Here is a 12,052-nt window from a genome sequence, read left to right as displayed (position 1 = left end):
TCCTCCTCCTCCTTCATCCCTTTGTCCCCCTCCCTTCTCCCCTGTCTCCCTCCTCCTCTCTCCCCCCTCCTAACCTCCTCCCCTCCCGCCTCCTCCTTCCTCGTCCCCTCTCTCCTCCTCCTCCTGATCTGAGGTCAGCTGTGCTGAAACTTTGTTATTGTGTCAAATACTTTTATTTCTAGTCACTTTACTTGAAGTGCTTATATTTTACTTTTTACTTGTACTGCAGTACGTGTCAGAGGGAAATACTGTAATTTTAACTTTTCAGATTATTAATATTAAATATAATCTACTAATAAATGCTAAAGTTTTTTATAAAGTGATTAAAAGTATCTCCACCCTCATCAGCTGCAACTTTAAAGTGATGAGCACATGAATCAATTCCTCCTGTAATATCTATAAATATGCACAATGAGTACTGTTGGTACTTTCAGCATATTTTAGTGCTTGTACGTTTATAAATTCTGAACGCAGGACTTTTACTCGTATTTCTACACTGTGGTACTGCTGGGAGTACTTCCAGGGTGATGTTCTGAAGTTTATGACCACCTGGTCACCTGAGGTCCCGGTGGACTTACCTGGACTCGGGGTATTTGGTGAGCGTCGCCAGGCTGCTGGTGTACATGTGCCCCCCCACATCTATGTGGACTGGGGCGTTAGACTTGGTGAGCTGGGCGGCTGACGGGATGCCCTGGGCGGTCATGGGGGACACAGGTGAGCGGCTCAGAGACATCCTGGACATGCTCCGCCCCTCCTGTCACAGGTAACAAAGGTAAAAGTACTTCACATTCATGGAGCAGAATTCAGCCACTGTGCAGATCTGTGCCAGGGGTTCAGGTCTGACGGGAGAACCCAACATGTTTCTGATGGTGACACCAGGAGCTGACACAAATACACAAATACTAGTACACATGAATGAAAAGAAGACTGGACTGAAATATTGAAACCTTTTCAAAATCTTTACGTTTAATTTGTAATTAAACGTAATGCTAATCAAACAAAATAAACATGTGAATACTAAAACACTTGTAATCGATTTTCTGGGAGACACAGTGCATTATGGGACAGACGTGCAGGGGGGAGACTTGCTTGTTAAAATTCTGAACTACATTATGCAAATTTGCAGTCGGGACACCAAGAGAATTAAGGCGAGACGCTGCAGGTGAACAGGGTAAAAAAAATTACCGATATCATCATGAAACTTTGATTGCTCACATTAAGACAACATTTTCTTGTATTACAGGTTCTTTTGAAAATGTTGTTTAAATATGCAAATGAGACTGTAAGAAGACGTGTTGAGGAGGCAAAATAGCCCATAATCTCAGAACTGACACCAGTTTTAACTGGTGTGTAAAACTGTGAGTCATCTGCATAACAGTGAATCAAAATATTGTCCTTCTCAAAGATGAAAAAGCATTTATAACAGGAATAAGAGAGGGCCCAAGGTTGAGTCTTGAGGTACGCCACATTTAATAGAAGCAGGGAAACGCCAACAATTTCCCATTTTAAAACTTGTTTCTCTCAGGTAGGACCTAAATCACTTTCAAGTTGTGCCCTGCACACAGACTTCTAGGCCTTTTAAAAGAAGATCATGGTCCATTGAGATCCAGACTAAAATGGCACCAGAACCAGAGTGGACAGAAAGGAGGATGTCATTATGAGCTCTAACACCGCGAGGAGAACGTGCAAACCCCTCACAGAGCGGGGTTCTATACCGGGACCACCATCCTGTCCAATAGGTCAGAACACACCTGAGCTCTAACAGCAACAAAATAAAAGGGTTCTATTGAAATCAACTTGGTTCTATAAAGTTCTCCCTCCAAAGCACCAATCAGTGTCAGAATGTAAACGGGAGGACCAATCAGCTTCTGGTTCCCCTCGCATCCCCTCCCTGCTTCAAACCAAACCTCTTAGTGTTTGTGCTCAATTACAGATGAACTTCACCTTTAAACAAATGTGACACAGAAGAAGACTCTGAGGGTTCTGAGGCTGGACTTCGAGGTTTCAGGTCCGGCCTCCCTACATGAAACTGAGAATACTTGTGTACTTTTACAGCTGATACTTCATAAAGCTGACAGCTGATCACTGAACTGGACTCTTCCTTATAATGCAGTATTTGTATGTTGTTGTACTGGTACTCGTGTACAGCCTCCGTCAGGGGACAGGCAGGTCTCCAGACTGCAGGGGTGGAGTATTCATGGAGCAGCGGGGGATGGTGATGACCTGGGGGCTGCTGGGCTCAGTCTGGATTAATTGACCCCCCCCCCCCCCCGGTTTGTAAAGCAGAGCTCTGAAGCATGAAAGGTGAACAGGAGGCGGGCGGCAGCTTTCAGAGTCTCTGCCCCGCGGCCTGCACGCCGCCCCGGGCCGAACTGACAAACCCTGCTCCCCTCTCTCTCCGTCTCTGCTGCTACACCAGGGTCAGTGTTAAAACCACGGGAAATAACAGCGCGCCCTGCTGTCTGCAGCTCTCTGCTGGTCACAGGCTCAGACCCCGGAGGGGACACCAGAGTCACGCATAATAAAGGGAGAAACCTGAGGCTGCTGTCACTCAGTGTGACTAACTCTAAACCAGAGCTCAGTCCTTTCATCTGATGATTAATGTTTCAATTCAGGAAAAAAAACTGGTGAGAATCACATAAAATGCAGATTTACAAAACGAACCAATAAGTCACGTGAACAGATGTTAAACAAATCGACTTTTAGATTTGACCATTCGTTTAATTTCTCTGAAACCGTCTCATGTTCACTTTAATACCGTAAATGACCTGTTTCAATGGAGAAACCTGCTCCGAGTCTGCGCCGCTCTCGCTCGTGTGGGAACATCAACACGCGCCAGACTCCATTTAAAAACCTTCACATTTAATGCGGCCTCGCTGATCAGCACACCGACTCTGATTTAAGAGCTTTTTACTGTAGTGCACGGCCTTTGGGTCAGTTCAGGACATAATATATCCATAAACTAAAAGCCAGTTTTGATCCTCGACCACAGAGTCACATGTTTCCGCCCGACAAGCCGACCTGATAAACACGGCAGGAGAAACAGTAAAAGTTCACCTTATGTGAAAATACATCCTGGTGTGGAACAATTCATGTTGCCGAATTTAACACTGTGTCACAGCATTACAGGAGGTTTAAAGCTCTGGTGTAGCGTTTCTATATGTGTTTCGATATAAACGGATCCTTAAAACTGCCACATTTTAAATGGAATTTGGTGGCTCTTTAGCAACAGCGCGTATCGGCTCTAGTCGAAACCGGAGTTTCGGGATTTTACATCGTGAGCTTGAAGATTTGAGCGTAAACCTGCCGGGAAGCTTCGGGCCTGTGAGTCAGCGGGTTCTTACCTGAGAGGACACCGACACAGAAGACATGGAGACCGGCGTGTGTCTGCTGCGTCCCGGGGTTGGAGGTCTGGTACCGGCTGCTCTTCACTGCGCGTCCTCGTCAGTCCGCCTCGCCGTCCTCCGGTGCGTGTGTGAGTGTCTGTCCGTGTCTCCGCCGAAAGAATAAAGAGGAGGGCTGAAAGAGAAGTGCTGCCCGGGGCCCTTCAGACCCCCCGGGGGCCAGGATTAGGATACAATAACGCGGGCGGTGTGTTGCGGTCTCTGCGCGCCGTGGACGGGAAGATGTGGGATGATTTATCCGAAGAATCTAAAAGCCACCAAACATGCGAACCTTCAGCAGAAGCCGTCCCGGTACCGTCCTCCTCCTCCGCGTTCTCCTCCCGACAGCTCCTCTGTTTCAGCAACATCAAACATCCCTCTGGCTCTGGAGCCAAATGACGTCTATCGTCATGCATTCTGCCCTTCCAGCCGCCCGCGGCCAAATGCGCCATTTCAATTATTGCGCACTGGTAGATGGAGATGTGCGCCGGCGGGCTGCGCACACAGACCCGTTTTCTTCTCCTCATCTCTCGGCTCAGTCCGGCCTGGCTCCGCGCTGCTGCTGCTGCTGATTCAGAAACCTGGAAAAAGGCTGAAATTCAGAGTTTGGGTGCGTTCGCGTGCAGCAGTCATCAGGAACCATTTTGTGATCCGGCGCGCGCCTTTACGCAGACAGCCGGGACGTGCTGCGTCCCTGCGGCTGCTGGCTGTCACCTTCAGACACTCATCAGTCCCTGTGCTCCGGAGGCCAGCACACTCCGCTCCTGTTTAACCCAGATAGGCTAATACCTGCTGGGACCGAGCTCATCAGTTAGAGCGGGAAGGAGGTGACCTGGTCAGGTGTCTGCCTCCTGCATCACTCTCCAACAAAAGTCCTTTATCTGGATCAGGTCCATCTGCAGGACCTGGACCTGTTTCATTCCTCCTACGCTATATGTACACATCTATACCCACTGAAGCAGTGACACTGACATTACATCACTTTTCCACCACCAGGTGGCGCTGTTACACTCAGAGGTTTATAACAACGGGGCCGTTTGTAGAATCAAAGTTTCTATTTAAAATAAAGAATGCTGTTATATTAACTTATGATCTGTGTGTGTTTTATTTTAAGTCATTCACATCAACAGAGATATATATTTAAAAAAAAAAACAACTACTGTACGTGGATATCACAGTACTACTGTTGGACTCTTTCATTAATACTTCCAACGCCGGCACAGCTGCTATTCACACTCCCAACTCTTAGAAACAACGTTTCCGTCACCAAAACAGACATTTTCAGTTCTAAAATGAACAATTAAATGAAGGAGTTTTCTTCATTATTTCACTGTAGGATCAACTGATGACCAGCTGCTCTGTCTGCCTTCATTAATATTATATAGAATATATATAATACAGTCCAACTAAAGCTTCTGAGGTGAATTAACAGGCTGTTCCAACGGGTTTACTGTAGAAATGTGGATCATTTCCTTCCACTGCTGCAGAAAAACCAAAGAAGGAAAAAACAAAGTTTAGGTCAGAACAACTGAGAAATAATGTGAATTTCAGAGTTTTCATGGATCAATAATAATAATAATAATAAATTCCTCCCCACCGGGAGTCGTGTATTGATAATTTTCCTAAAGTAAAAATGATTTCAGTTTTCTTTGAGCTGAAGGAATCTGGATCTGCACCAGCAGCTGCTCTCATCATCATCCTCCTAAATCAACCAATCATTGTGTCAGAAGCTCTGACCCGGTCAGGCGTGTCGCTTCTCCGTTCATTTGTATGGAGGGTGAGTAAAACTGGGGGAGTAGCGCCCCCTCGTGGAGCCGCAGTATCAGTACCACCAGGAGAACTCGCTCATGTTAACGCGGCTCTGAGGGGACTAAAGGAAAGATCTCCTGAAAGATCAGCAGTATTTCATTTAGGCCCGACTTCACAACCTCTCATCTCACTGGATCATATCAAAGATTTAAATTTCCAGTTTTCAAATTAAAACATGCAACAGAAATACAGATGTAAATATTTTTTTTAAATGACTTGTCCATCCTGTTTATTCCATATTTGTATATTTCTATATGTTCATGTCTGGAACAAAGTCACCGAAGCACATAAAAACATTTCACCATCAAGAAAAAGAAAAGCTCAACATAATTTAGAGACAGAAAAAATAGAAATAGGGGAGAGCAGGGGCGAAAGTACCATTTTACAGAAAAACCTAATTTTAAAAGATTATGTGATTTATTTTTGCTGTGGTCAGTAACTCACAAGTGTGCTCTATCAATACCAGGTGGTATTTTGTACAAATGTAGAATGACGTATTTGCAAAAAATGTATAAGATTTTCATTTTATTTAGTAACAGTTTCATCAAATGTTTTAAAAGTAACCCAACCGTACTTGTTCAAAATGTTTGTTATTGGCAATGGCAGTCCATTTTACATAACATTTCTTCAGCAATATGCTATGCAAATTTACGCACATAAAGCAGTAAATAAAATTGTTAGAGGGAGATTGTTTATGAACTTGACATGATTAAGATAAAATAAGACACTTTACTGATCCTGCACTGGGGATATTTGCATGTTGCAGCAGCTTCAGAGACAGTGGGAAATTAAACAATTTAGAAAGAGATGAATTAAAGGTTCAGTGTGTAAGATCTAGTGACATCTAGTAGTGAGGGTTGCGATTACCCCCCCCTTCCCAAGCGAGCAGTATAGCTACGGTGCCTGAGACAGGACAGATGTCATCTACGAGATAAAAGAGATTGACATTCAAGAAATTAGGTTTCTTTAGATAGATGTGTTAAGAAATTATATAAAACCAAATGGTTTTTTTTTTGAATATTATTACTTTTTCATTAATAAACAACAGCCACATGAAGAAATGAAGAGCTACATGATGTCTCAGACTCCTGTAATACATTATTTTACATCTTGGGAGGGTTGGCTCATCTGGACTAACATACCAAAGTCATTGAAGAAATTCTTAAACACTATCACATCTAGTGCATCAAGTATGACCACTGACAGATACCAGGACAATGTAAGCCTCACTGTTTCTGCACCACAGTCCTTTATAAACCACATAATACGTGAAGTTTACAAAGGCTTAGTCAGGTGAGGGTCAAGGCTCCTCTCACTTTGCTTAATTAGATAAGCATGCAAATATTACCAAAATGTGTTTCTGTTCTATTTCAAAACATTAAAAAAGACGAAGTTGTACTGACAGCCATAAATTCAGCTTGTGGTAAAATGGTGCAACGTTTTAATCGGCATTTAGCATGTGAAAGTACAAATTACATATTTGTGTGCACAGAGGGAAGCAATATCCAACAACAGTTTTTAATGCAAATTCGGAAAGTATTTCTTTTTGTTCACTTGATAGGCACACGGCCTTGTTATATATCACCATTAGCAGTAAAAAGAAATACATGTTTTCCACCAGGGCAGTAAAATGTGAAATTTAGCTGCTGATCTAAGCCAACATTACGGTTTTATTGCCAATTAATGTTACTGATCAGCTGATTGTCTCGCTAAGTAACCGGCAAAGCCAAACCACAGGCTGGAGAATAAGTAGGCGCCATGAAATTAATCCATATTTCACACCACTGACAGGGGAAACAGCTCTCTGTGGTTATGGCCAGCTTCTAGCTCGTGCTAAATAACACATGTACTCCTTCAGTTGTCCAAATGTTAACTTCTCTTCTTACTTCTCATAAACCAGACGACTACTCAGAGACTGTACATTCCTATTATTATTAGTCTGTCTTCTTCTTTGTATGTATTTAATGTGGTGACGGGCGTCTACACTAGAGGTGATCGTCCGCCGTCTGCTGGAGCTGTATTACCCAGTCTCTTCAATCACTTTCAAGTGAAATAGCCTTCTACATTTTATGGGTTGTATTGGCCATTTAAAGGTATTTTAAGAGGTAAAAAGTACTAGGCGAGCTATAATCTATCAAATATAACTCTTCTGAATGAAATTAACTAATTTCAGGGCAGAAATAACCTTTCAGTCAATAACAAAAGGCTTCAATCATTTTCTGGCAAGTGAAATACTGCATTTTATGAGTTGTATTGGCCATTTAAAGGTATTTTAACAGGTAAAAAAAGAGTGGATTGGTTGGTAGGCCTACACAGCAAGTAAAATAATTCAGAGTCATAAGGATAAATGCAAAATTGTCTTCATTTTATATCTAAGTTGGCAGTAAGTCATGTTAATTAGGCTACAGCCCGTTTTCCAACTATAAACAAAGATATTAGACGTAGGCCTACCAAACATCAGCTTTCGGCACGACACCTGAATTACACAAGCAGAAGAAGAACGCTGTGATGACGAAATGTGCTCTGTAGCTGTTTGTTCGTTGACGGCTACTGTAGAAACATGACGAGAAAATACAGCGAACTCCACAGCAGGGGGTGCCCGCGGTTATGTAGATGTGTCTCATTTTAAGGTAATAAAAACACAACTGGTCATTATGTGAGGTCTTTATACACCACTGAAAACATAGTTGTGGATTTTATATGCATCGCGGGAGAGGGGCAGGGGCCGAGGGGGCACGGAGGCCCCTTGCATCATACACATTTTACAATCCCATCACATTTACAAGTAAAATGCTGCTTCCTTGGGGGTTTTTCCTGTATCATAACCCCACGTGTGCATGTCTCAGGAAGGTCGGGGGGAGTCAGGAATGTCTCTGGTGATCCAGGTTCCGGCAACGGATGGGACTTGAACCCGCAGACGCCCCCCCCCCCAGGCTCAGACAATCTCCCCACGCCATCCTTCTTGATTGCGCCTATTCTCCGGGCGCTTTATCTTTTCACTTTGGAAGTTGGGACTCAAAATTCACTGTGCCTTCGTTAAGGATCAGACTCACGACCTCTGGGCTGCAAAGCGGAACACTACCTCACGCGTGTTTGATCTCTTAATGAACAACACAATGCCATATTTGGCAGTTTTATTTTCACCACAGGTAAATGACTTTGCATATTCCGAATTGAGGAAGATAGAGGGAGTTTACACCTGGCATTAAAATGTATTTTGGGTGATCAGATTGTGATCGGGTAGCACTTGAACACATGAAAATACAGGTGTAAATGCACCCGAGACGCATTGAGGACAGATTGTGATCAGATCAGCAAAACGACCTCTGGATGTGGTCAGGGACACCATGACCACATGTTTGCAAATGTGTTGTCTATCCACATACAACAACTACTTGGGTGGAAATATGTACCGGTGGCAGTCTTCTGCCACTAAAATCCAAAAGTCTGACAGCACAGACAGGAGCCTGGACAGTGTGTCCATTCAGTGTTGTGCATAAATAAACATGCTCAAACATTGTAGATTATTGATCTTGCTCGTTTTTGGTGAACCGATCGTGTCCGTTTGTGAATGTGAACTACGGGGCAATATAACAATAATGTTAATTATCGTGACACAATCTTCCTCAATAACAATATACAAATGTTCAATAAATATTTGATTTAATTCATTTGAATCACAAACAAATTAGCACTTTCTTTTCTATTAAGATATTTATTTTGTTGTGGAAAAGGGACTGATTAATTAATTTTCTCATGCATATTTGTTTTTTTGAATGTTCTACCTCAGCTCTGTGAAGTGATCCACTGTTTGATACCAGGCTGCTTTTTGGCATCAAGTGTTTGTCAAGTTTCGCTTTCACTTTCCGGCAGAGCTAATACACAAGCACACCGCTAAAGAGAGGTAAATAATCCATGGAGGAAAACAAATCACAGTGAAAGACACACTTTAGAAAGTTATTTTAACCTGTAGTTATAGATAATTTTTTGGACCGGCGCAAATGAGGACGTGAGGCTACAGTTGTTTGAACTAGACAGAACGATAAGAACGACCTTCCTCCAACCACTTTAACTTGTGTCTCCCAATCTTGCAGCCACAGCTGACGATATGACAGACAGCCAGACGTCAACGTCTACAGCTGACGTAAACGTAACATGAGTTATATTAAATGGCAGAGTCTTGCATTGTCAATTACTAAAAGAAAATCATACAAATACATGCTATGCTTTTTAGGCGAGGTGACAATTTAGTTAATAATAATAATAGTTACCCGCAGTTCACCTGCTGGTTTACCCGCTGGTTTACCCGCTAGTTACCCGCAGGTTTACCCGCTGATTACCTGCAGTTCACCTGCTGGTTATCTGCAGTTTACCCTCTGGTTACCCGCTTGTTACCAGCGTCTGCTGGTTTACCCGCAGGTTACCCGCTGATTACCAGCTGGTTACCCGCAGGTTACCCGCTGGTTACCCGCAGGTTACCCGCAGGTTACCCGCTGGTTACCCGCAGGTTACCCGCTGATTACCAGCTGGTTACACGCAGGTTACCCGCAGTTTACCCGCTGGTTACCAGCTGGTTACACGCAGTTTACCCGCTGGTTACCCGCAGTTTACCCGCTGGTTACCCGCAGGTTACCAGCGTCTGCTGGTTACCCGCTGGTTACCAGCTGGTTACCCGCAGGTTACCAGCGTCTGCTGGTTACCCGCTGGTTACCAGCTGGTTACCCGCAGGTTACCAGCGTCTGCTGGTTACCCGCTGGTTACCAGCTGGTTACCAGCTGGTTACCCGCAGGTTACCAGCGTCTGCTGGTTACCAGCTGGTTACCAGCTGGTTACCAGCGTCTGCTGGTTACCAGCTGGTTACCAGCTGGTTACCAGCTGGTTACCAGCTGGTTACCCGCAGGTTACCAGCGTCTGCTGGTTACCAGCTGGTTACCCGCAGGTTACCAGCGTCTGCTGGTTACCAGCTGGTTACCCGCAGGTTACCAGCGTCTGCTGGTTACCAGCTGGTTACCCGCAGGTTACCAGCGTCTGCTGGTTACCCGCAGGTTACCCGCAGTTTACCCGCTGGTTACCCGCAGGTTACCCGCAGTTTACCCGCTGGTTACCCGCAGGTTACCCGCAGTTTACCCGCTGGTTACCCGCTGGTTACCCGCAGTTTACCCGCTGGTTACCCGCTGGTTACCCGCAGGTTACCCGCAGTTTACCCGCTGGTTACCCGCTGGTTACCTGCAGTTTACCCGCCGGTTACCTGCAGTTTACCCGCCGGTTACCTGCAGTTTACCCGCCGGTTACCTGTGCAACAGGTGCAAACCGACACGTCGCTGCACACAGACGTGTGCTCCCGCCATTATTACGTGGTCCAATGAGAGGAGAGGAACACACTTCTTCGTTATCTGGAGTAATAAAGACACCTTGTACAAAAATAGATACGTTTTATCTCGGTTTGAAAATGAACTGACTCACCTGAAGATCGCATCGTCGTTCTTGATGCCGTTTTTAACAAATGTTCATTTCACAGAAGAAAACATAGTTTTTATCTTTTTTATAGAAGAAATCGATTCAGAGAATGAGGAACGTTTTGAACTGAACTGTAGTTTGTGCAGCAAAATGCTTTAGGTCTTCTGGTATTTTTAACTATTTTATTAATAAAGTTAAAACCTGTTTTTTTATCATGTTGCATTGGATTCCCTCCGCCAAAGATTTAAACCTTTCATTGATTCTTACTGAGTTTCATCTATTTCACCACCATGAACATACAAATGTATTCTGGAAACACTTTATTAACGGAGTATTCTGATTGTCTTATTATATTTTGTGCTTTGTGGTCCGGACAGTTTGAGGTACATCGTGCAGCTCCTTAACGTGCTTCCAAAATGTTCAGAACAGCTGCAGATATCCTGATGAGAGTGTGAAAGTAGGACCACATCACGTTCTCCATTCACTTTACTGTCTTCCCGTCTCCAGCAGGATTGAATTAGGACTAAGCTGTTTTGCTGTCTCTGTCCTTTGTCCGCGACTGTTCAGGTTTTCCTTCCTTGATTATTTGACCTGGGTGTCATTAGGTTCACCTTTAAGTGGTGTGATCTGTTCACTCAGCGCCAGTTCATTGCTTCGCTGTCTCTGGTGTTCCAAGTGTTTCTCCTGCACTACATCTCACTTGTGGATTATCTCTCTGTTGGACTCTCAACATCACCTGTTGAGTCTCTGTAATAAATCTAACCAACCTGTTCCGGGTCCAAACTCCTGTTACCTGCAAACAGAAAAGTTCCAGCATTCTAATAGAACTGAATTTAATTTGAGCTTCTGACGATGTCACACGTCTCTGATTAACTGAATATTTTGTGGTTGTTCTGATTCTTCTTCTTGTTTAGTGTTTATACAGAAACAAAGTAAATCATTACATTACATTTAAATGTGTTATTCTGTAATGGAAAACTCGGTTGACTGACTAACAATTATCATGCGCAAACAAAGAACTGATGAACAGCAGCTTACTGTCCGTTTGGAGGTTTCAGGACGTTAACAACACTGATGAGTAGGGTCGGGAATCAAGTTACCAAGAACCGTGGACTCGTCCAGAACTGTGTGCTCTTGAACTCGTTAATAACTGTGGAATCGTTAAGTCCCGTGGAGTCATTAAGACCCCTGGACTTGTAAAGAACCATGGTCGCGTTAAGAACCGTGGAATCGTTAAGAACCTTGAAAACATTAAGACCCGAGGACTCGTTAAGACCCCTGGACTCGTTAAGAACCGAGGACTCGTTCAGACGTATGGACTCGTTAAGAACCGAGGACTTGTTAAGATGTGGGGTCTCGTTAAGAAGTGTAGACTCATTAAGACCTGTGGACTCATTAAGACC

The 12,052-nt window shown here is 44.0% G+C and overlaps 1 protein-coding gene across 1 annotated transcript in view; it reads right to left on the bottom strand.

Moving 5' to 3' along the window:
* LOC123961926 (BTB/POZ domain-containing protein kctd15-like) overlaps positions 1-4,077 on the bottom strand; it is a 12,779-nt gene extending 8,702 nt beyond the window's left edge. The window contains exons 1-2 of the mRNA XM_046037733.1: positions 3,345-4,077; positions 579-754 (exon numbers count right to left, since the gene is read on the bottom strand). Of these exons, the coding sequence (XP_045893689.1) occupies positions 579-754; positions 3,345-3,371 (203 nt within the window). The 5' untranslated portion in view covers positions 3,372-4,077. The remainder of the gene's footprint in view (positions 1-578; positions 755-3,344) is intronic.
* Between the last annotated feature and the right edge of the window lie 7,975 nt (positions 4,078-12,052).

This window comes from Micropterus dolomieu, linkage group LG22 (assembly GCF_021292245.1).
Source record: "Micropterus dolomieu isolate WLL.071019.BEF.003 ecotype Adirondacks linkage group LG22, ASM2129224v1, whole genome shotgun sequence".
Classification (NCBI taxonomy): domain Eukaryota; kingdom Metazoa; phylum Chordata; class Actinopteri; order Centrarchiformes; family Centrarchidae; genus Micropterus; species Micropterus dolomieu.
This window is presented reverse-complemented; position numbering and strand designations above follow the sequence as displayed.